At 32.6% G+C, this 25,930-nt stretch overlaps 2 protein-coding genes and 2 long non-coding RNA genes across 5 annotated transcripts in view; 2 read left to right on the forward strand and 2 right to left on the reverse strand.

Annotated features, from left to right (window-relative positions):
- The window catches only part of LOC148618527 (GATOR1 complex protein NPRL3-like), a 52,486-nt gene that overhangs the window by 2,053 nt on the left and 24,503 nt on the right, over positions 1-25,930 (reverse strand). The window contains 12 exon segments of the mRNA XM_088577571.1: positions 1,146-1,688; positions 3,170-3,365; positions 5,074-5,209; positions 7,776-7,905; positions 8,034-8,140; positions 9,209-9,371; positions 10,101-10,135; positions 12,752-12,866; positions 14,225-14,300; positions 14,886-15,039; positions 15,729-15,918; positions 19,829-19,842. Coding sequence (XP_088433697.1) covers positions 1,532-1,688; positions 3,170-3,365; positions 5,074-5,209; positions 7,776-7,905; positions 8,034-8,140; positions 9,209-9,371; positions 10,101-10,135; positions 12,752-12,866; positions 14,225-14,300; positions 14,886-15,039; positions 15,729-15,918; positions 19,829-19,842 — 1,473 coding nt within the window. The 3' untranslated portion in view covers positions 1,146-1,531.
- LOC148618528 (uncharacterized) lies at positions 85-7,943 on the forward strand. 2 transcript variants are annotated; one of them, XR_015921391.1, is made up of 2 exons: positions 85-164; positions 7,220-7,943. It is a non-coding gene; the product is annotated as an uncharacterized LOC148618528 (long non-coding RNA). The 2 variants fall into 2 exon arrangements; XR_015921390.1 differs by lacking the exon at positions 85-164 and adding an exon at positions 5,209-6,113.
- LOC148618529 (uncharacterized) lies at positions 15,812-20,071 on the forward strand. Its single transcript, XR_015921392.1, has 3 exons — positions 15,812-15,944; positions 18,814-18,996; positions 19,463-20,071. It is a non-coding gene; the product is annotated as an uncharacterized LOC148618529 (long non-coding RNA).
- Positions 21,558-25,919, reverse strand: LOC148618530 (uncharacterized). Its single transcript, XM_088577563.1, has 2 exons — positions 25,057-25,919; positions 21,558-24,131 (listed from the first exon to the last, which is right to left on the reverse strand). The coding sequence occupies exons 1-2, from the start codon at positions 25,374-25,376 to the stop codon at positions 22,379-22,381; spliced, it is 2,073 nt and encodes a 690-aa protein (XP_088433689.1). The 5' UTR covers positions 25,377-25,919; the 3' UTR covers positions 21,558-22,378.

A 25,930-nucleotide genomic window follows, 5' to 3' on the forward strand; every position in this document is an offset into this window, starting at 1 on the left:
TCCATAATACATCTTCAAAATGTATTTTTAATCACTGTGCAAAGTTTGAATAATATTGATTTAATACTTTTTGAGTTACAGATTACACAAAATAGGTACCCCTAAGCATGACAGATGGGGAAGTGGAGTGGCTACTAGACCTGCTTTCGTGGTTGGCAATGCAGGTAATAAAAAGAAATTGTGCTATGAAAAGTGATTTTTTTTTGTATTTCTCATACATCCACTGATATTGTATCTTGTCACATCTATTCAATTTAAAACAAACTGATAAGAAACAAATGTGGTATTGGAGGAATCTTGTCTAAAACAATAACATGTTAGGCCTGTATTATCAAGGAAAATAAACTTTATCGCAGAGACAAGTCTCTCCTGTCACATATAGATGTTGTTATTTAAAACTTAATTTTTTTTCAGTTTACCTTACATAATAATATCAATACCGCAAATGGGGACAGATTCCTCAGACATAGTTTATTGTTTGCATATATGGAACTGTGATGAGGTGATGTTTCTTTAACCTAAAATTTTAGTTAATAGACTGTGACTGTGGGGCATATGCATGAAAGAGATATGGGACTGTGAGGTAGTGATGCTAATGCAACTACACACCAAATACAATTGACCTAGTGCAAGTGATTCATGTTTAAATGACCTTACCAGAAAACTACACATTGAAATCTAAACAAAAAATTTCAGTCAGTAGACAGTGACTGTAGGGGTAAATGCATGAAACAGATACCGAGTTATGATATGGTGATGCTAATGCAACTGTATGCCATATAAGATTGACCTAGAACAAGTGGATCATATCAAACTGACCTAATCAGAAAACTTCACATTAAAATCTTAAAAAGTAATACATTTGTCTTGCCTTCTGCAACATTCATCCCCGGTGAGACAAAAAATTATCTAATTCTGTCATGTAGAAGCAGTAAAAATTAAAACCCAAATAAACCAAAAGTCAATATTATATAGGCCCCAGTAATGAGTGGGGATATAAGGTAATGTAGAACCAAAAGTCAAGATGATATAGCCCCCATTAATGAGTGGGGATATAAGGTAATGTAGAACCAAAATTCAAGGTGATATAGCCCCCAGTAATGAGTGGGGATATAAGGTAATATAGATATATATAGATTGTTTACCTTTCATCTTAGATCAAGGAACTGCTCACTACACCAGTATTCTGCAGACTGCCTTTCTAACTGTTTAATATCCAGACATCATTCTTTTAATGGTCAACTATTTGAGTAAAATAATCTCTTGTCCTCGATTTTATTCTTCATTCTCTATACCATATATAGTTAAAATAACTTCACCTTTTTGTAATCATCCAGCAGTTAAATGTTATTCTTTATATCAGATGATTAACTAAACTTAGCATCTTTTTCAATATCCCCAAGTTAATTTCATTCTCTATATCATTAAGTTAATTTGACTTGTTCATCTGTATTGGAATGTTTACAAATGTAACTGAATCTCAGAAATATATCATATTGCACATTCCCTTTTACAGTTAGTGAGAATCATATCAAGACACACTAAATATTGTAGCCTGGTCAGGATACTGGCATGTGATAAGAACATTCTGAAATTTGTCTAACAGGGTCAGTAACTGGGACCTTGTTAAGTCCTCATAAAACATGATCTCTTCCAGATGGTGCTTTCCGTCAAAATAGGGATGTAATCTAGAAAAAAGTAAATCATTTTAAAATGTCTTGTTCTTTACAAGGTCTTAAACATCTGAAGCATGCATGCCAAAACGGCATTTTTTTTCACCTCACCTTACATAATTGATTTCTAAAACTGGACAAATTGAGAAGTTTTCCAATAGAAACTTTTGAAACTTTTTTATTTAACTAAGAGGCTCCACATGGAGCATAGTAGTACAAAATAAACATATATACAATTATGAACAATTGAACATAATGAATGAACACAACAGGAAGGTAATATCATTTGAATAAAGACATCACTATCTTAATAAATTTGGCAAGGCCTATTATAGTAAATATATCTTCACAATTCATTAATTCCCTATAGCCAATAGTATTTGGAGTGTCAGTTATGCATTTCGGCAAGAATCTACATCTTTCTTGAATAAAATAAGTACAGTTGAACAGATAATGAAATTCATCACCTAATTCTTGTTTGTTACAAAGATTAAATATTCGTTCAGATCTATCAATGGCTAAGAACCTGCCAGATTCATTTGGCAATTTATGACTACTACATCTGAGTCGACATAAGTTATACAATTAATCTTGTGGTAATACAGTCAAATAATTTTCAAAACCATAAGTTGTCTTGTACATCCTATCATTAGAACATTTAGAGGAATCATATACTTGATCTTTCCAATTTTCAACAAAAGTGTCATTTATAATAGTAATAAGTATTTTCTGAGTTATCTGCCAATGAAATGTTCATTTACAATGCAATGAAATAAACCATTACCAAAATGATGTCATATCTGGACTTTGCTCTGATTGTGATGTACTGTGAAAGTACTATTGTTTGTGGGGTACCAATTTTTGTGGTTTTCATGGGTAGGCCAAACCACAAAATCTGGTTCCCAACAACAGGAGAGTCCCATTCATTTGTATACTGAAAACCTCACAACCACGAATTCAAGAATCCATGAAGTTGTGTTTCTTCCCTAATCCACAAAAATTGGTATCTATGAATTAAAGTACTTTCACAGTATGCATTCTGATATATCAAACAGAATGTAATTGAAATGAAGGAGTAAATGAGGGAACCAAGATTCTAGTGGAAATCAAAAGAAAGTAATCCTTGACAAAGACCAGACTGGGAAAACAGACATACTCAACTCAACAAAGAACATAAAATAACCAAAATAATACATACAAAGCAACAAAAATAAATAAGCATCTCAGATTCCACAAAAAAACACAAAAAAAACACAAAAAAACTGGGGCATGCACTAGGTACACCAGTAGGGTAAGCATCCTCTGCTTTCAAGAAACACCTGACATTTATTTGAATGAGGTAATATGTTGTAGGCAATGTATAAATAAGGTAATAATTAATTTTCTCAGTTTAATTGAAATTTAACCTTGCATATATTTTTGCTTGTATTAGTTGTCACAAATACTCGTAGAATTCAGATGGGGGAAACTTTAAGTAGTGCTGTCAAGTTTCTCACCTTAGAAAAAGTTTTAAGTCCTCAGTATTTTTAGCAGCTGGCAGGTTAAGAATAAAATCTTGTTCCTCCCTTGTAAATCGAGACAAGTGACTCTCCATTGGCATGTAATCTTTAATATCTTCTGATATAAATGAGCCTTCACTAGCTAGTTCTGATGATGGTGACTGATATTGGGGCTGACTTTCATCACTGTTGACTGTGGAGAACATAATCATTATGTGTATAGGTTTTCTTAAAACATTTTTGTGTTTAAATTCCTAAGGGAACATTTACAGTATATAATTGTCATTTTTCAACCTCTTAAAAAATGTTTTGTCCACAGGCCTACTCAGTTTCCTTTTATGGTTCCTTCTCCACACTGTAGTCAGTTGGTGTTTTTAAAACGATCAATTTCTCGTCCTTATTACATGTTATTGTGATATCCTATAACATTGTATGATGATTTACTTGTTAAGTTTTGAAGTAGAAATTATATCACTTGTAATTTTTTTTCCATCAATTAAAAAAAAAAACAAAAACTAAATGCATATGGTACACACTTGAAAATAGCTCACTGTGTGAGTTAGTCACTGTGTATCACATGATTGACGCTATTTTCTTCAACAAAATATATTACAATGATTTCTGAAATGGACAACAGATTGTTAGCATACGGGTACATGTGTAGTCTACAACCTATACAATGTATTCTACTTACTGTAAAAACTTACCATTATTATTTAAGAACAGAAATATTCTGTACGTAGGGCACTTTGAAAAGGGGGTGGGTGCTAGCCGAGGTTCCTCAGAAACAGGGGTGGTGCTAGGACATAATTTGCCTTTTTTGTCAACCTCCTCTGGATCTGCCACAGATTGAACTTTCATAGGGAATAAATTTTTCTTTGTGTAAACAAGAATTTGTACACATTCTTGTATTTATCTCTCCTCGAAATCAACAAATATAAAAAAAATTACCAGTAGGTTGTAAAGTATAGGACATTTTCATAGTATATTTTAATAAATGATTTTTTTTAATTTGATTTTGTCAGATTTCATTTCTTTTGCTAGCATATTTTCAAATACATCAAGGTACTATTTACAACAAAAATTTTGTCATCTTGAAAAAAAAAACTATATTACCTGTAATCCAAAATTTAATAAAAACGTGAATTCATTTGAACCATTTATTATTGTATTCGATTGTGCCACTTACAAAGTATAGTATATTTTGAAGGAAAATTATCCTTGTTGGAACAAGCAATATAAAAACTTGTGGAGAGAGTCAATACATAAAAAAAGGAAAGTTATATACAGACAAAAAGAAACAATACAGTCAAACACATGAATTGTTCGAAAAAGGGCTGGAACTTTAACTAAGAACAAACACATTTTCTCAGTTTAGAATCTGTTGAAAATCTGATTTAATTTTTTTTTCATAGTACTACAGATATAACATGAAATTACACACAGTGGCACACCTGTGGTGCTAGGTACTCCCCCTCCCCATACAAAAAGTTGATATAGGACAGCACCCATAACTTACAACTTATGCCCCATCCATATGTAGCCACACACCAAATTTGAAGTCAATCCATCAATAGGAAGCAGAGATAATTGGAACAAAATTCAGACCAACAGACAGAATGACAAAAGACAGATAAAGTTATACCTACATACATTTGTACCCCCTCTTTTTGAGTGGGGGTATATCATGGTATATATATGCAGTAAAACAGGATGGGAACTTTGAAAGTACAAATAAGTTATCATACCAAAATCTTATACATGTACAAACATTTACAATGTATATAAAAAATTTCATTAGTAGAAGTTGAGAAATCTGTCACAAAAATGCATACAGACAGGACAGACAAGGTGATCACAGTATAGCCCATTCTAAAGAAAAGGGGTATAATAATACTCACTGGAAGCTACATCAGAAAGACTTGAAATACAATCATCATGTCTGGACTTTAGAGGTGGTAGAAGGAATATATATGTATGAAGCTGGTGTATCAGTCCATGTTGTAACAACCAAACTACCATTCTTACTTTCTCTTCCTAAATACCAGAAAATAAAACCTAAGTTTTCATGATACAGTTCATGATCAAATGTTCTAGTTCTATACATATATATTTGGTAATGTCCAATGTTTTATGGTGATTTTGGATTATCTTAATTCAATTTGTCTATTTTAGATAATTTCCACATTATTTACTTTACTTACCATAATACTTTGTATTGAATTGAATGATATCACCCAATATGATGGGTGCCGCTGATGGAGAAAGACATATTACCCTTCTGGAGCAGGTGATGTCACTTAAGTTTTTTTAGAGAGTCCATCATATAGCTAGTACTTAAGTTTTCAGTGTTACGTCTTGTTTTCCTTACCTTCAGTTTTTATATGTAATCTATTCTATTTGGTTCACTACTGTCTCCTGTTCAGTCCTTGTACTTGGATTTTGTCATATTTTAATTGTCTTATTATTGTCACTTCTGCATTTTTTGCAAATATTTGATAAATCAAATCTTTGTACATATATCTATATCCACATAAAAGTGTATTAGATAAATCAAATCTTTGTACATATATCTATATCCACATAAAAGTGTATTTGATAAATCAAATCTTTGTGCATATATCTATAGCCACACTAAAGTGTTACCTTACACTTTACTTTTATACTTCTCTACTATTAGGACCCATGTTGCACAAAACATATTGAAGTTGATTATAAAGCTATCATAAGGTGATACAGAAATGGATGGATAGATGGTGAAGTTACTATATTCTCTTTGCTTGCTGGCATGAAAATAACGGTACTGGAGCAATGTTATTATTACTTTTAACTGGAAAAGGGTTCCATAAATGATTAATCAATAATGATAATAACAAGAGGCTCTCCAAAAGCATGCATCGCTCACTTGGCAAACCATTTGGAGTATATGTTGATGAATGCTGTAAGTTCAACTTAGTACAATGTACCTAAGGCACTTTAAAATGTTAGAAATGCCTTCAAAGTGTTTTTAGAACCTCAAGAAAAATTTTGGACAGAGGTACCCCTATGCTCTGTTATTCCAACAGCCTGAGGGGCATTAGCCCAGTATACTTTTACTGATAAAGAACAGACCCCTGTAAATTGAAGTTAAATCATGGCTGTACAACATTTTCATCACCGTTCAACTCGGGAGATATTGTTTACAGAATAAACAAAATATTGTTGAAATCAAAGCAAGTATAACAATTTGCAGGAAAATTGCAGCCATTTTGAAAATGGTCTTCCAGAACAAACTTTCGTTATCATCAATCAACTAAGAATACCATGTTTCCATGATGGCAAAATGGTTCCCTAAAAAAATATTTCAATACTGCCAATCAACTAAGAATATTATGTTTATCTTATGAGTAGCTTTCATCTTCATAATTCATAGTTGAGGTAAATGGCAAAAAAGCATTTTGAATCAATATACTCTATTTTCACGGTTTTAGACCAAGGAAAAATTTTAATTGATCTGTTTGTGCAGGATACCCTAAAAAACAATTATGCCTTCTTTCATTATATTTTGTCACATGGAAGATTTTGTGGTTGTATTCCTGAAAAACAACAAAAAAATCTGTTTCAAGGGCCATATCTCCTACATTGGGGGACTAATCATTTAGAACAATTCGGCAAAGGTCCGTCTTCTGATGGTGAACAATATTACCCCTATAAGAATATTGCTTAATTCAAGGGTTCTGAGTTATTAGCAAAAAACTGAATTTTGACCCCTTTGTTCTATTTTTAGTAAAAGTGGCCATGTTTTTCCATGTTTCAAAAATTTTAAATAATCAGTTTGTGCAGAATACAACTTACCAGGTTTCATTTGATTCTAAAAAGTAATACAATAACATCAAAAATAGCAAAAAAAAATGCCAAAACAGGGCAATAACTCTAACATGTACTAAAATTTGACTACAGATAGACCTCATCATGCTAAACAATTATCCAGTCAAAATTTGACTAAACCTAACAGTTTTGGAGATATATGTGAAAAACTACTGTCTGACTCCTATGTTCTATTTTTAGTATGATGGCCATGTTGTTCAACAGATCGAAAATCAAAGCACAAACTTTGTGCAGGATACCCTATGGAACAAGCATACTTCATTTCATCCAAGTCCATTCAGTGGTTTCAGAGGAGATGTTAGAAAAATTGTTAACGACAACGATGACAAGTGATGTCGTTAACTCACATGGCCTATAGACAAGTGAGCTAAAAAAGGGGTATATTCACTTGTACCAGTTTTAAGCGATGTTGTAAAGTGAAAAGTTAAGCTTACAAAGAAGAAATCTTTTTGGAACACTTGTAAAAAGCATGACTTAAACTTTCAACCCATAACGGCATTTGTATGTCAGAATAACATCATAAGTTATCATTTTTAAACTTTTTATTTAATGATTTCTCATGAAAATATGAGGTGTATATGAGGTTTTTTAATCAAAAATATTTGCAAAGTTTATTTCAGGGCTGAAATTGATACAAACTAAGCATATTCAACCATGGTTTTTCCTTGATTTTACAATCAAAATGATGAACAGAAGACATTTTTAATACAGTTTAAGTGCTTTGGGAATTCTATACCTGTTGTTTCTGTTGATTTATAATATCCTTGGTGTCCCAAAGCTTAGTTGGATCAGAAAATTCCGAAAGTTCTACAGCAAGTGACTTGCCTGGAAATAAACTGACAAACTCCTCTGCTATTCTAGATGTCCTGTGAAATTAGAAAATTAATAAATTGTAATTTTACAATTACAAGTTATTTATCATCATATACTCAAAATAGATCAAGGTAACATTGGATTTATTAGAACAAGAAAATGCTTATATGAGGATACTTACATGGCAATATTTGATGTTGGAGACAAAAGGTATTCATTACTTTCACATAGGGGATATACAATCGTTGCTTTACCCCAATACACAAGGTGGCTCACCAACTGAAATACCTGAAATAACAGGGAACATACAACCATAGCTTTACCCAAACACATAATGTCAGTTGAAATACCAAAACAAGACCAATGGACCTGCATCACTGTCATATATTTGTCAGCACTGTATCTTCAATATGTATATATACACTAAGCAAGTTAAAAAAAACTACAGTATGGATTACAAATTTCCTTAAATAATGTATTAATGATAGCATATACTTCTAAATACAATGACGAAAAAAACATGCTTAAAAAAGAAATTTGTCCAGCACATCTCAATATGTATATCAACACAGTGCAAAATTTGAATAATATTGGTTAAATACTTTCATAGTTACAGATTACACTATGTAGGTACCCTCTGCAAAATAAAGTGACGAAAATTGGTTAAGTTCAACATGCTAAAAATGTACAAAAAATCAATCAAATTTCTCCACAATAAGAGGTGTACATCTTCAATATGTATATATTTGTATGATACTGTTTAATTACAGATTACACAAAGTTGGTACCACTGAGCGTGATAGAGAAAGTCAAGTGACTACTAGACATGCTTTCACCGCTGGTGATACAGGTAAAACTAGATATTGCCCATAGCAATATGCAGGTTATTTAGTGTGCACCACATGCAGCACATTTCATAGACCTAAAAATATGTCATTACTTAATCATTCACAAACAGCATAAAAAAACATTTAACTTTTCCTTATCACACAATGTATTGTATTACTGGTATCACACTTAGATATGCCAATTTTCATGACAATAAATTCATTTTCATAACAAATCTTTAACACACATAGTACTTGAAGCATGTTGAATACTTCAAATTAATACCCAAAACTTTGCTCGTGTGGAATTGTAAGTTTTACTAAGGCCAGACTGTAGTAAGCCTCTAATGTTAAATCTGAATAAGGAGGTGTACCTGCGATAGAATGTGGCCTTTAATGCTACGCTCTGAATTAGAAGGTGTACCAGTGACATACTGAGGACAGCCTTTAATGTTACATCTGAATAAGGAGATGTACCTATGACAGACTGAGGACAGCCTCTATTGTTACATCTGAAAAAGAGGTGTACCTGTGACAGACTGAGGTCAGCCTCTAAGGCTATTATTTGTAGGCTCCTGACTGGCAGCTGAATAATCACATTGATCAGTCTGTTTAATGCAGGGGTACAGTCAGTAGATAAGGAATCCAATAAATTTTGTCCATCCACTAATAATAACACTCCATGGTATGGTCTGAAATAAACAACAGACCTTGATTGACCTGGTGAACAACTGACAGGGGCAACAGTGTTGTAAATACAAAGCAAGGCATTCTGAATTGGTGTACTAATCACTAAAGCTTTAAAAAAAGAGAAAAAATCAAACACCATCAGATAATGCAAGACTAAGAAATCTTAAACACCCTTGAGTTAATGTTGGCTAACTCTTTAGAGCTTTGTTAGCCTTGAAATCTTTCCCTTGGGTGTCAGAGATTACTCTGTCTTGCATAGATTCTTAATGTCTCAAGTGGGAATAGACATGAGAAGACAAAGCAAGTTTGACCTACAACAGGAGGAAAGCCATTTATCTTAATGTACACTTAATTGAAATATATTTTGTAAAACAATAACATCTAGTTAAATTACCCGTTTTGATTTATTTCATTTATGTATCAACACATAACTTCCTTATCCACTCATAATAAATTTAATAAAGAAATATTCAGTAATATGTTTTAATCTTAACTTTTTATGCATTGGTGCATCTCCTGTAGAATTGATTTTTTTTCTATCTTTTTCAATAATACAAATTAACTTAAACAGTGTCAAATTATTCAAGTGTAATCTAGGAGTTATATTGTTTAGATCAGACTGACAATAAGTCAATAATGTCTGCAGAGCAGAGGTAATTTTTCCCTTTAACAGATTAGAGAAGTAATTATTTGTGCAGGATACATTTAAAAATCGTATCAACTAAACAAACCTTAATGCTTCGATGCACTTCTGTATTAGTTCTGGCTGAAAAGTTAAATAAAGTTATAAGCTGAAAGTACTGTCGCAGGTCATAAAGATAAATTTACCAAGTGAAATTTACTTTCAGTCTGAATAGGTTTTCACACTACACTGTTTATATCAAAAACTGCAATGATCGTAAAATTTGACCATTCAGTAATAATAAATGAATAATTCTTCTAAGGAGCCTTTAAATTACTTCCATAAATTGTAATCTGATTCAATCTTTGTTAGCTCTTCTCATTAGTATTAATTTATTAATTAAATGTTTCCTTCTATCTGATCATTTCCTAAGTATTTTAACCAATAAAATACTTCCCAAGATGCAGTTTGATACTACTGCAGAGGTCTAAACCTGAATAGTTACGGCAAGTAAGGACACACCACTCAGGCTTGAAATATCTCTGACTTTTGATTGCAATTAAACATTTAACATCAGATAAAATTTGACCAAACTGACCACTTCTTGGTACATTATTCATAAATGATTTCAGTCATAACCCCTAAACCTTTCCCAACTTTCATTTTAGGGAATGGCACTTTGTGGTTCAATTACAAGAAGATACATTTACTTATAGTCAAGTTATAGAAATCAGGACAATGATTGTTACAGCCCTATTTTTGGCCCCTATTTCTAAATCAGTTCAAATCACAATCCAAAAGGCACTCTAAGTCTTTTTTTTTAAGCTTGTCACAGAGTGATTCAATTTCAAAGAGATCTATACAATTTTACTAAATTTATTGTCCAGTCATCAAATGTCTATGGGCGAGGACAGCATAACAACCGTAAATAACCATGATCATATGAACATGTTTTTATTGATACATGTACATGTACATTTAAAAAAAAAAAATTTAAATCTAGAAATTCTAAAGTTAAATCATATAATTTTTTAAACCATTCTGTCTAGTAATTTCCAAAGAGAAAACATTTGTTTATAAAGAAAACAACACATGCAGAGTGATGGCAATCACAGTCTAATCCTATGGTCAAGTAAGGCAAACAAGAGGCTCCCAAGAGCCTGAATCGCCCACCTTGTTGAATTTTTCCTGTCAAAGGCAATGACTTTAACAAGAAGTTGTCCAACAATTTTGACTCAAGAAGTCTTTGGTAGGGCTTATCATCAGGATCATTTCAACAATTGAAAGTTTCTTTTAATCTATCACAGTTTTTAAGATATTGACTGAAAACTGTTAAAAAAGTCATTTTTTCCTTTCAAGGCAATAACTCTTAGAATGAGTCATCTGACAACTTCTATCCCTGAAGACTTTTGTAGTCTTAATAAGGATCATTTCAGCTATTGAAAGAATTTGGGTAAACCTATGATTTTGGAGATATGCGAAAAACTACTGTCTGACCCCTACATTGTATGTTCTATTTTTAGTAATGGATGCCATGTTTTTCGAAAAATCAAAAATCCCCACATCAGTTCTATGCCAGCACTCCACAGTTTAGTTTCACACTTTTGGCTAGGGATGAAAAATGACATAAATGGAAACCGGTGGTTGGTATAGTGATTAAAAATGAAGAATCTATTGTTGATAAAACATTTTCTGAAAAAAAGGGGACTTATAAAAGTATTTTACAATGTTTTATATATTTTAAATGTTGAAGGGGCTTTTTTTCAATGACAATTTGACTTCATTGTAAAAGTGAAAGTAAGTCAATTTTTTACCTAAATTTAATAAGTGGATCACAAAGTGAAAGAGCTCAAAATCTAACCGTCAATGCTCATATGAGGAAGGGGTTTTCGAAGGAAAAAGTTTGAACAGTTTCAGGGGATGAAATAAAAATTTAAGATATTTTGCGGGAAATTTGATATTTTTTAAACCTGATTTTATGAACTTTTTTTTGCAAATTCTTGCATATTTTTGCATGGTTTCTATGGTAGCCCTATATGCTGTGGGTAATTTTTTTCCAGAAAATTTTTACTGCATCCTAAAGACCTTGGCTTGAGCTATTTCTAGATATATAGATTTGCAGATGCTTGACAATTTTTTAAAGTGATAAATGTTACAAAGCATCAGATTACAAGACCAAAATTTGGCAGTTCTACAACACTGCGGAGTGCTGGCTATGCATGATACCCCAAGGAATATTCATACCAAGTTTGGTTTCAATTGGTCAAGTAGTGTCCGAGGAGAAGATTTTTGAAAGAAGTAACATTAAAAATAGCAAAAATTGTTGAAAAAGGGCAATAACTCCAACATGGCTTAACAGTATAAAACCAAAATTTGACCAGAGATAGATCTCATCATGCTGAACACTTTTACCGCATTAGAATTCAGCTGAACCTAACAGTTTTGGAGATATATGTGAAAAACTGCTGTCTGACCCCTATGTTCTATTTTTAAAAACGGTGGCCATGTTTTTCGACGAATCAAAAATCCCCACATCAGTTCTATACAGGATACCCCAAGGAGCATTTATACCAAGTTTGGTTCTGTTAGTCAAGTAGTTTCAGAGGAGAAGAGTTTGTATAATTGTTAACGATGACAACGATGACGGACGCCAAGTGATGGCAATAGCTCACATGGCCTTTCGCCAGGTGAGCTAAAAAAAAAGAGAAAATGATTATTTCATCTACCATATTGAATATTCTCTCAAACAATAATACTTACACTAACTTGAGTTGACAAGGCTACAGAGGACTTGGAATGGACTTTATGTGGTAAACAAAAAGACACTTCTATCCATTTGTTGATGTATAAATGAACAACTCCCTTATCCTTTACACTAAAATAAATCAAATGAACAACTCCCTTATCCTTTACACTAAAATAAAGTACAAATGAACAACTCCTTTATCCTTTCCACTAAAATTAATAAAATTTTAACATCTCAATTGCTTTGCATTCCTTTATTTAATAAGTTGCCAATTATTTTTATTGTGTCATTATTTTTATTTTCTACAGTTTATTATTTTTTTCAACATGTCTTTGATATCACTAATTAACTAAAGATGCTCCTTTTTAAGTTTTATGATGGTACCCTGTTTTATATATCATTGAGGGTATTCACCAGGCCAGTAGTCAGATTTGTCTGACCTAAACTATTTTTTACAGATTATTTGCTGAAATTTTCAGTAGCACAAAATTTGGACCCCAAAAAACAATGAGGCTTCATTCCTTGTATTTAACATGGTAAACATACTTTGGTAGAATTTATCAGTCCTTAATTTGGGTTCCTATATTCAGATATGTTTTGCTTCTTGTACTCCTTGTATATACCATACTTAAAATATTTTTTTTCTGAAATATTGATGCTCGGACATTAAACCCCAAAAAATCAATCCAATGCTGCTGATGAGAGGTTGCTCCATGTAACATGAGCACAACATACCAAAATTTGCAATATTTATATGATTGGTATTTTAGTATTCTCACACTTATTTCTAGCATACAAGAAATCGAAATGATCATTATGCAACATTTAAAAGATATCCAGAATCAATTGCATATGATTGGTTTAAACTGGTACAATTTTTTCTGTTATCAAATTGGTTGATTAGTTGCATCTGTAGCTGTTTACAGAAAGCAACGTGAAACTGTTAACGTAAGTCAAATTCATCAAAGTCTGTAGGAAATCAGTTAAAAAAGTAGGAGCTATCCAGGCAATAACTTATGACAGACACACAGACGACTTATGGAGGGACAGCAGAACTGGTCAAAAACATTATACCCCTATGTTGTATAGGTTATAATAACTATATTATGGGTGGAGCTTCAGTGATGTCCTATATATGTAGAATGTAAGACCAGAATTATGATCGGCTAAAAAATATTCTGACAGTAGTGACGATATTTGTAAACACAGAAGTAGATGATTACGTAAGTGCAGCATTTGAGGGTACACATTGAGGTCCATCCATCATAGGCATAGCCTAAAATCATATTACTGGTTAGCTATGCCTAACATACTACAAATGTGTTGTACTTAGGAGGTATACAGATTTACAATGTACCCCAATTTAAAAGTGCAAGGATTTACTATTTTGTATTTAGGTTATAAGCTGGCACATTTGTTGCATTTCACCATATCAATTCTTGTTTTTATTGTTTTAATAAATTTTTAACAAACAAAAGAAAACTAACCTGTCAAAAGCAGTTTTAAGATCCTTGGCTAATGAACTTTTGTTAAGTATCAAGTCATATGGATACTGCATTTGATCTGCAATGTGATGTTTATTTATATTATTTGTGACTAAATTCAGTAACATCACAAAATAAAATATTTCATAGGACAACTGAAGGCACTGAACCCAGAACATCTGGACCTATTTGAACAATGGATACTGCTTGACACATCCCCAAATTTGAATTTTGAAGTTCTATGATATGTGAAAGTGAAAATAGTCCTTACATTAACAGTTTTTTTACAAGTTCCTATACAAAATACAAAAAAGCACTTACTTAACATGTTTCTCTTACAAGAATATGAAAGAAATGCAATGATCATCAAAGTAACTTCTACCTTTCTCCAGTCTTTGCATAAATGATCAAATAGTATACAGGAAATAATGGGATATATTTCAGATGGAATAAATCTGTTGTATATTATACATACTAAATTTCCTTTTGAAGAGTTTTGCAAAATAAATGTGAAAATCAGTCCAAACTAAGCAATTCTTGTTACTAGCCATTCAACCAATTGTAGGATAAACCATACAAAAATGGAGGTGTTATCCAGGCTTCAAGACTAAGTCAATTATCAACAAGTTCTATGCTTAGAAGTTTTCTAGAATTTAAATCTTACCCTCTGGAAGAGTAGAAATTTCTTCATGTATGGACAACATTATTTTGGCTTCAGTAGATAGATACTGCCGACGTGATTCCTCATACTTTACACCAGCTGTCAGCTGCTTCACCAAGTCAAAGTAACAGTTGATTATAGATTGCTCAACAGAGGCCTGAAATTTATAATGAAAAGAACTTAATGTCAAAATTAATTTTTAAACATTGTCCATATGATATAAGTACCTCAGTAATACTAGTATGCACTAGTCAGGTCTAAAAGTGTGATATGGTGGAACCATTTATGTCTAAAAAACAATTATTAAATAAAATTAGAGCAAGCTTACAGAGAGTGTTAAACCCTTAAGTTTAGTAATCTCCCCTTGCAGTAACAAAACATTAAATATTTTCATTCATGCACATCAACATATGATACCTAACCTTCCTATTAAATTTAATTAAAATTCATAGTGCAGTTTAGGAATAGTTGCATTTACAAGGTATGAACACAGAAAATCTTTTAAGTTGGATTATGCCCCTTTACAGGCATCCCACGCTAATTGATAACTTCATGATTCATCCACAATTACAGAGGACGCCTTACTTTCCTATTATATTTCGTCCAAATCTGTTGGGCATTTTAGGCCTTGACATACATAATATATGGACAGACAAACAAGGTCTAGTGAAATTTGGTGTGCACTTGTTAAGGGGAAAATAAGCTGACATTTTCATCTTGGTGGGTTTTTGTCTCTTTGACATATACACCATACCTTTTCTCATTATATTTATCCTTTGTAGTCATCAAAGGAACTTTGGATATATTACTAATTAATATCAGAAAACTTTCAAATATTAAACTCACCTTTAAAACAAAAGCGATGTTAAAAGAGCCTATTTGATGTGAGGATTTTCCTGATGCTGACTGTTTTGATGTTTGTTCTAGCAACATGGGGAAGCCAACAAATCTAAGATCATCAACTTTAATATCAAATGGCTGACCACATAAAGCTGGCTTAACTGTTAACAAGTTGGCTAAAATTTCCTCACTAAAACTGAAATTTTAAAGGATAATATACCGGTAAGTTAACAAATCATGTCATGTATCTTCATAATAATTGTGAGGTAAAAACAAAAACAGCTTATTGAATTCTTGAAATACTACCTGTATCAATATATTGAAAACTGCCTAAATTGAACCAGAATATTTATAAATACTGTGTAAAAAGATACAGAGTGTAATACATTTTTCTTTGAGCAGTATGACATTTGAAGAAACTGTGTAAACAACTTAGTGGTTTTAATTTTTTAATTTTCTGATATTTATGGGAGATTATAGCATGAAAATCAAATTTTACAACTATACACAAAAGCTTACAAATAAACTCTTCCATAGAAATTGGCATTTCAAATTCTATTGTCATGACTTTACAGAGATTACACACTCAAACTGAATCATTAGTGCTTGAGAAAATGTATATGCAGCGAAAGTAAAATACAAAAAAATATCAAAATTATGGTTTTATAGAAAACAACTAAAATTCAAAAGGTTAAGTTAATCGTAAGTGTGGCTGAAAAGAATAAAAGAACAGATAAAAAACCTTGCAGACAAATTTGACCTTCGCAGGTTTTTTTATGAAAATAACATTCTGCATTAGATATAATACACATAATATAAGTTCACTCAAGATAATTTTGTATAATAAAAAATGATATCCAGCTTAGCAATTCATGACATACATGTACCTTACTGCAGAGATAAGTCAGAAAATGGTCAGAACAGGGAACAGGAAAAACAAATTTCAACAAAATCTATGCAACCCTCTCCAAAGAGCTGCGTCCACAAATTGTCCTAATATAGAAATGTAATATATTATGTAAAAAACATCAACAAAGTCCTAAAACTCCAATAAAAATTGCTGAATCAAAATGGTGGTTGATTATGATCATTTACATATAACAACCATACAAAGTTTGAACATAATCCGATCAGTGTTCTCTGAGGAGTTGCATTCACAAAGTGTTTCTACAGTAAACCATGTAAAAAATCAACAAAGTCCCATAACTCCCATAAAATTTGCAGAATCAACTTGGCAGTTGAATATGATCAACTACATATAGTGTCTAACAACCCTACAAAGTTTGAACAAAATCAATTCAGCAGTCTTTGAGGAGTTGCATCCAAATGGTTCAGACAGATGTACGCTGGTATTTTTAAGTTCCCTTCTGTGTTGTGCTGGGGGACAAAAATCCTTTATAAATAAATAACCACTTTCTAATTCAATCATACACAGGGTAGGTCAATGTTTTACACTACACGTAGTGCACATAAGCAAAATTACTCAATACAGCATATATAGTAGAAACCTTGTGAACTGTTACCTTGATAAACTACTACTGGTTCTCCTTGGAGTTCTACAATGAAAACAAGAATAAGAAATAAATACAGTGTATCATCAACAAATCAATTCAGGTTCTCCTCCATTTGCTTTAAAAATTATCTAACTGGGAAAGTGGCACTCCTTTTGGGCTACCTTTGTTACATAACCTACATTATTTACAGTCAAAATTCATATATATGAAAACAAGGTCTTAAGTAAAGACTTCGAACATAAATACATAAATCAATAGCATCAGTCAAAATTGCAATTTATTCTAAATGTAATTAACATGTTTGTCCATGCCCTTTTTGACCCTTAATTTCTAAATGACAGGACCATATTTACTAAAAAAATCTTCAAGAATCTTCTATTGTGGTATCAAACCTTGTTCTATAATCTTATACCAATCAATTCACTTATACTCATGTCATGGAAATGCAGGAAGATAACCAAAATACTACAAAGGGTAATAAATTTTAAATAAAATGTAGAAAGTAGCTCAAAGTTTGCCTGCAGAAGATTTTGCCATTGAGGACAATATCAATCCATGTCAGATTTCTGATCTTTTCTATAACTATTATTAAGTAAGTTGCAAAAAGCTGCTGTTTGGCTACAATTCTATTTTAAACAAGGACCAGCTTGTTTTACACCATGTTAAACATATTCTATTTTTCTATTTCTCTATCTATTCCAAAAAAATGCAAAAAAATGCCTGACAAAAAATACAAATATCTACTTTTATGGGATAAAAATGCCAAGAAAAGTATGAAATAGAAGATTTTGCATTGCGATGCAGCATTTTTGATTTCCCAGAAGTAAACAATAAAATGGAGATCAGTCTTTCAATTTCAATACAATCCACATCGAAAATTCCAGAGGGGAAACTGAAACTAGAACGAGACTTACAGACCCTATTGTTTGCCTTATATTCCCAACTAAAATAAAATGGCTCATAAATAATCCCAAATAAGATAAATTATTTCCCAATTGTTCTAGTGCTGAAGATATGGTGTTTCTGCTTAAAATATTTAGTACTCATGTTTTTCTTATTATCTTCTTTAAAATTAATAATTTTTAAGTACAAACTCAATTTGTGTACTATGTACCATTTTTTCCAAATTCCTAAATAATTCAAAATGCCTCATACTATTTTCCTAATAAAAAGAGGATGGGGTAGTTTTGAAAAAAAACAACAATATCACTGACAGTATTTCAAATACATGTACTTCAATTATATGGAGTCTTGCATTTTTGGGAAAATAACAGAGATGGTTAAGCATAAAAAAAGACAATGTATTTTCAGATTTTCTCAAAATCAGCTTCTCACAAAAATACTTTTTACATAAATGTGATTATTCTGTTTAAATGGTTAATCCTTTCGTTTTGTGTGCAAGATACCATGTTGTAGTACTTACGCTACTGTTGTTATGTCTTCACTCACATGAACACTGTACAAGTTTCCTCTTCTTGCTAAAAAATGAAAAAAAGTAAGAAAGCTGGTGTATTCAAGTACATTTGTATTCTATACATGATTGTTGTATACCATAAGCACTATTTTTCATTTTCCAGAAGCCATTATATTTCAAGATAGAAGCCAAGAACAACATAAAATTATCATTTCTTGCTTTTAAAGAACAGCAACTCTTACATGAATTCATATTGTGACACACAACTTCAACCCTATTCACTGGGGTAAAGTGGATGACAGTAATGGCTGTTACAGTCATCCAAAGATGAAGGATGGAAATTTGGGTACGAATATTTTTGTTTAATTAAGTTGTCTGTTCAAATTATTCAACAACAAAAAAAACATGACAAATAGTCAGTCATTCAACAATGCTTGGTATTTGAGGTAGGAAGCATATGGGTAAAATGTATGATTACTGAGAAATTACAAAGTAAACATATCAGTGGGATGATGGTTGACCATTATGCAGAATGTGGCATGTACATTGGCAGACAAGGGTATGAATCAGAGAAGAACTGCCACAAGCCTGTACCCATATATATAATGAGAATAGGTATGGTGTATATCTCAAGGAGACAACAATCCCACCAGAATTAAAATGTCGGCTATCTGTTTCATGTTTTGAAAGCTTTGAAGTGAGAAATTGAAAATTAGTGCTGATCAGAGGTTACATGCATTGGAATTGCTTTGTTTTGTAAATCACCTATATTATTAATTAAAATATTCTGATATGATTTAAACCTTTTACAGTCAAACCTTGTCGAAGTCAAAGGGACCAGGCAAAAATGCCACCCGAGTTTCTAGTCATCCGAGGTTGAGTATAATCCGAAAATAGTTTGGTTGAAGATTGCTTCTGCATTTACATCCCACCCAGTGCTTTAGGGAAGTTTTCTCCTTATTTTTTCTATATCAAAAATGTCATAAGTTCAAATTATGTTGCTATTTATGTCTCACAAGCAGGAGTATCATCAAACAATGTGCTCTACATTACTACGATAAAATTTCAGATTCACTATTGCAACCATTGTAGTCTGTGAAATACACTATAATCTGTCCGTCTGATATTTAATTAAGTGTTCTGATATCATTACAATTCATCTGTTTTATTTTTATCACAATATCCCATATCACTGTTCATATGAATTCTGACTTGTTATTAATCTAAAGTTTTATGCTAAAGTCTGGATCTGACAGGTATAATGCAATATTAAATGACTGTTATCACTTTTTTTCATTTGTTTATTTTCACTACAGATGCTATTTTGAATTATTCAAATACACAAATCAAGCCATAAATAGTGTCAACAAATAAATTCAAAGCCACGCTAATCTTTGTGAAAAACACACTTTGACCATGGTTTGTAATAAAACGTTTACAGTTTTCTGACTTATTATTTGACTTCAAGATATCAGGGTTAATTAACCTCGAAATCTTGTCGAGGGGACTGATTGGAAACCTCAAATTATCAGAGATTTCAATTCATCATAGTTAGTCATCCGAGGTAAGATTGTATTGGAGAAAGGGGACTTTAGCAGGGACTTTGAAATTAGTTTGATGTCCGATCTTAATTATAGTCGGCGTCACATAAATAACATACTGTTAAAATTTGAATAAAAATATTTTCTACGACTTTATTGACACCTACCGTCGTTTAAATTGTCTTAAATGACTTGCTCATTCGTTTAGCCAAACGGCTTCTCCCTAAACATTGAATCGTTAAATTCCGGTCAGATTTTAATTCTAGGTGGCAATATTTACAATGTAAAAAGTCGGCCATGTTTACAGTAATCGGGTTGCTAGGAGATGTTGTTTACGTTTAAATGGTTTGTCCAAAAACCGAAGAACCCAGAATGCAATTCGGCGTTATTTCGGATATCTCGGATTTATTTTACGCGAACAACGTATAATACCGAGAAGTTGATCAAGCAGACGATTGTCACCGGAGTTCGACAGGAACTTACGCACTTCGTTTGTAAACAAATCGTCCCGTAAAAACCAACATGGCGGATATTAGTATGGGATTTTCCCGTAAGGATTTGTTACGCATGATTTAAGCTAATAAGCGACTTGTTTTTGAGAAGCTGTTTGGCTAAACGAATGAGCAAGTCATTTAAGACAATTTAAACGAAGGTTGGTGTCAATAAAGTCGTAGAAAATATTTTTATTCAAATTTTAACAGTATGTTATTTATGTGACGCCGAGTATAAACTTAATGTGAAAGCCTAGATTTTGGCAACAGACAAAACACATAAACTTAAACAAATTAGGGCTATATACAAAACCTTAAGAATAAAAAGAATGACGCAGACTCCACGAAACTTGGGTGAAGACAAGGATCACTGGCTGAATTGTCCTGATGGTGTTCATTTCATGTTAAAACGTAACTGAGGAAATGCGGCATTGGGAACAAACATGTTCAAATATCTTGAATTTGGTTGAAAACATGAAATAAACTTTAAAGTGCAATGAAATTGCAATGTCATTAATAGTCGTACATTTGTGGATAAGTTCAACAATGTTTCCATCGCAATTCTTTAAGTTATTGATGCAAACTGGATGGATGGACGATTGGCTTGAAGAGGCTCCTCGTCCACTATTGCGTGAACAGCAGCCACTGCCTTGTTTCAATCTGTTTGTTAGACTGGGTGTTTGTTACATTTGTATGTTATCTTCAGCAGACAGAAAAAATGCTCAGCAAAAGTCACATTAGTCATTAATCTATTTTTACAAAGCATCCATGTATCTTTTTCATATTTAGCATTCTATGCGTAAAAACTAATCTAGATGCGCAAGTTTGTCTGTAGGCAAGTGTAGTCAGAGGGAAATGTGACTTGTCAGAACGGGTAACACGAATCACCGGAATGCCCCGTAATCACCGAAATGCCCCTACAAATCACCGGAATGCCCATTGAAATCACCGAAATGCCCCTTCAAATGACTTTACATGATGAATTTCATAAAGATTAATGCTTAAAATTTTCATAAATGCATAATTCCTACCATAATTAAATATTTTAAAGTGTTGTTTCTCGAAGCGTCAATTAGTTCAAAGAGCGATAACTCGCATTGGAGATAAAGACTATGTTGCGCAATCTCTAGTAATTACCAGTAATCAGGTGGAAACTCAATATGATTTATACTTCATAGACTTTAATTGATAACTAAATGCTGAAATTAGTTCATAATATTTTTTTATTGGTACACAGTCAATAATATGTCAGCAAAGCAGATAGCAAATTCTTACAAAACACAGAATATATGAAGCTACTATTAAAAAAATGTAAGGATTAACACATCATAAAAATATAAATGATAATAAGCATGTAAAATCATTCAGCAACTATTTAAGAAGCGTCTCAGGCATATGACATATAGCTACTATTTTAAATCACATAACATGATTAAAATTCATCTGATTGATAATAAAGACGATAATATAATATATAATATAATACAAACAAACAAAAAGAAAAAACAATCACGATGACAAGATGTGTGGCAGAAAAAAACCTATTCCCAATAAACTGAAAAAAATAATTTAGATGTCCATGCGAAGAGGTTTAATAGTAACAGTGGAGTCCTACCCATTTCTGGGCATCTCAACAACAAGATACGGCGTACGCACTGTTAATATCAAACAGCTGAACATTCACTTAGCTGAACATTTACTTTGTTTTCGTTTTTTTGAATGTCTTTGTCCTCTCGTTAATTTTTCGTTTGTGCTGACCAATCTTTTTGCCTAGTGACCTGGGCTGAACTACAGTCATTTTACCGTCCGTAGAAGTAACAGTCATTTTGTCTTTGGGAATAAATTGTCTTAAACGCTTGTAGTGTCTGTCACGCTCCTCTGTCGTTTTTGATACCCAAACAGTCCTTGTCACCCCAAAGTGTTCGTAGGTCTTTGCAAGCCTAAACTGTCCTGTGCCAACGATTGCCTTCCTAATGTCTTTAAATTGGGCCTCTATGAGAGTTGTCAGGATGTTGACAAGGTCTAAGAGGGGTTTCGATTTCCAATTTATAGCTTGCTTTAAGATGTGATTGAGAGATTCTGAATTATTGTTAGTCCATGCGTTTTCTACTAACCCGGTACATAATGGTTTGTTGACTTTTTCTTTCAAATTTGATTTCAATTTGTTTTGAAAGTACCTGTGAAATTTGCCTGACAACTCTCTAGATGCGTCTTCTATGTCATCAGATTTTGTGTCGAAGCAGATACTATCGTCAGCATTAATTAGTCCGTCATTTCCAAAAATCATGTCTAAGATCCTTTGCCTATCGGCCTTGTCAACGCAGTCATCAATCAGCTTCTGCTTTGTATTTTGATATAGATGACGTTTGCAGAGCAGATGTGTAGATTCGGGAAATGCTGTGATAACTGCGTTCACAAGGGCTTGTTCTTCGTCTGACCCAAAAACAAGATTTGATTTGTCTGTCCCTGCTAGTTTTGTACGAAGATGATTGAAGAAATTGCTATATGATTCAAAGTCGCTATTGTCATGTATAAATAATGGGCCTAGAAAAATTGGTGCATCCCCCGTATTGTCAGAAACTACGCTAACTTGCTTGTAGCATGTGGCTGTTACATGCATATCACACAGATTGAAGGTCTTATCAATTCCTAAAATTGATTGGCCTGTACAACACAAGTTTTTAATGTCCGTCATCTGTTCGTCTGTATACAAGATAAGGCATGGTGCCTTACCCTGATCCCTAACAATTGATTTCACGATTGATGTGCCATTTGCAACTAATTTGTCAATCTCGCTTATGTGGTCAGCTATATTTCGCCTATTAACCACATGTCCGTCCTCATTCCGTCTGTCTTTCTTTGAGTCGTTTAATTTTTTGTCATAAACCTGTCGTTTGCTTGTTGGCCCACTTAATTCGTCGTATTTAATGGAGAGTTTGTTATAAACCTCGGTTGGTTTGCCGTTTTTAAGTAAATCGGACATTTCGTTCATAACAAAGGCGGGCGTTCGGACATACTCTGTTTTTCTTTTAGAATTTTTGAGAGAGTCAATTATAATGTCTTTGTATGTACCGGGCACGATTCTGTTGTCTTTGACAAGGTCGATGTGCTTTCGGTGCGCGGTATCGTAGAACTGTGGATGGGTCAGGATCTCAATGGACGAAAGTAACCTTAACAGTACATGGAAGGACTCAGTCCCAGTTAGAGCTTTTGACACAGATCTGTACATACAGTTACCATCACCTACAGTCTTTGCTGGGAACACACTAGAAAGCAGAACAGGATGATACATCCTTAAAATGTCAACAGACACAGAGTCGATTGTTAAATGAGCTTTATTTATTTCGGTCGGTTCAGGAAGTTTCACACCGTAAGTCTCAAGTAACAAGGATTCAGATGTCGCAGCCGCTTTCACTACACTGGGTTTGCTGTCTAAAACCGCCAAGAGCCTAAAATAAAACGATTGAAATGTATTAAACAGATAATCTCAAAAATCACTTTGAACGAATTTGTAATTGAAAGAAACAAAAAGATTAATATCATCGAAGCGATGTGTTCATATACGTGTATTTAACGCGGTACTACAAGTTCTCACATAAGAATGGAAAAAGAAAAATTGAAATCATTTCTAAAAGGAAGGCCTGGTACAATCCATTATACTTATTCTAAGTTCAACATATGAATATTAAATATTTAAAAAGTAAAGAACGTTTTCAGGTTTCTATTTCCATTATAATGTCAGGAAATGTAGAATTGCTAAATTGTAACATTAATTAAATACCAATGTATATACATGTTATGCCATTGTGTATACATGATTATATTAACCGTATGGCTCAATTATATGAAGCCATCTTTTGCTAGATATATTTGTTGCATAATGTTGCGTAATGTTCTCCTTACGGTAGGTATTAACACCCCATTGCAAACAGAATGTTGACATCTATTATCTTTCAGGAATCACTAATTCGGTGTTTCAAACCTGACATAGTGATTATTTTAGTTGGTGGCAATGACATTTGTGATAATTCCTCACCAAATGACATAGTAAAGAACATCAAAAACCTTGTAGACGAGCTGAAAGAAAACGCTGTTCAATTTATTTACGTTTCTGAAATACTACCTAGAGGAAAATTCAAGTATTCGGTGGAGTTAACGATTGAACGATTCAATTCACAAAAGAAGAAAATAAATCGTTTTTTACATTTATGTCTTCAGCATTTTAAATTTACAAACTGAATAGACTTTATGCTTTAAAGCTATGTACAGTGTAATTCTCCGTGGGGAAAAATTCAGTATGGTACTAATTATGATAGACTTGATAAATAAATATATGAACCCGGATTTAAAAAAAATATATAAATGAAATTTTACCTTTGCAAGGATTTCTGCAGGTCAAACTCGCCATTCACAAAGCAGCATTTGCGGCAGAGGAAGGTCAGCATGGGTTGCGACCATGACTTGAGCTGCACATCGGACATGGGTACACATTGAACATGCAACCATCGGGTGCACAAATTACATTGTATGGTGCCTTCACCGCATTCATTTTTGCATTCAGTGCAGGGGTATAACCCAGCCATACTGAATATCAGAATGTGGTATGATTGTAGAACATAAATATATTTAACCTTATATACATTTTTATTTTTTAATGATGAGAAGCGGAAGATCAAATACAAGTTTAAGATCATAAAAAAACTAGTGTCAAAAATTATTGTCTCTTCATTAGAAATTAACTAATTAAGATTGCATTTTGGTGATAATTATTAAATTCTCAGATCTGATTTATAATTAGCTTGTATAATTATGTAAATGACCCTTGAACGACGAGCGGTAGAACTTATGATCGGCAAGATTAAAAAAAGGGCAATTTTTCAATTGTCCTTTTTTACAAAAAATAAATAAATTATTATTTGTTATACAATTGATTTGCAAATAATTTATTAAACAGATAAAAACTTGCATCGTTATCTGTATGTAATCGGTTATTATGCAGAGTACATTCATGTTTCAATAAGCGAGAGTTATCTTTCTTTGATGCTAATATTTATTTCTTTCAATAAAAAATCTTCGTGTAAAAATATCAAAATTTTATTATGTAGATATACCTCATAACATCTCATAGAATCAATATTTATAAAATTTTAATAGTTTTACAACAAAATAAGGGGCATTTCGGTGGCATTCCGGTGATTTGTAGGGGCATTTCGGTGATTACGGGGCATTCCGGTGATTCGTAGTACCG

The sequence above is a fragment of the Perna viridis genome, chromosome 4, assembly GCF_037379345.1.
Source record: "Perna viridis isolate PV_CMFRI_1.1 ecotype Kerala chromosome 4, ASM3737934v1, whole genome shotgun sequence".
Classification (NCBI taxonomy): Eukaryota; Metazoa; Mollusca; class Bivalvia; order Mytilida; family Mytilidae; genus Perna; species Perna viridis.

Excerpts from the sequence above, each read along its gene's own strand:
- LOC148618530 (XM_088577563.1), bottom strand. The coding sequence starts at position 25,376 with ATGATCTTAAACTTGTATTTGATCTTCCGCTTCTCATCATTAAAAAAT. Across the intron at positions 24,132-25,056 it reads CTGCAGAAATCCTTGCAAAG|GCTCTTGGCGGTTTTAGACA; the intron begins GTAAAATTTCAT and ends GTTTTATTTTAG.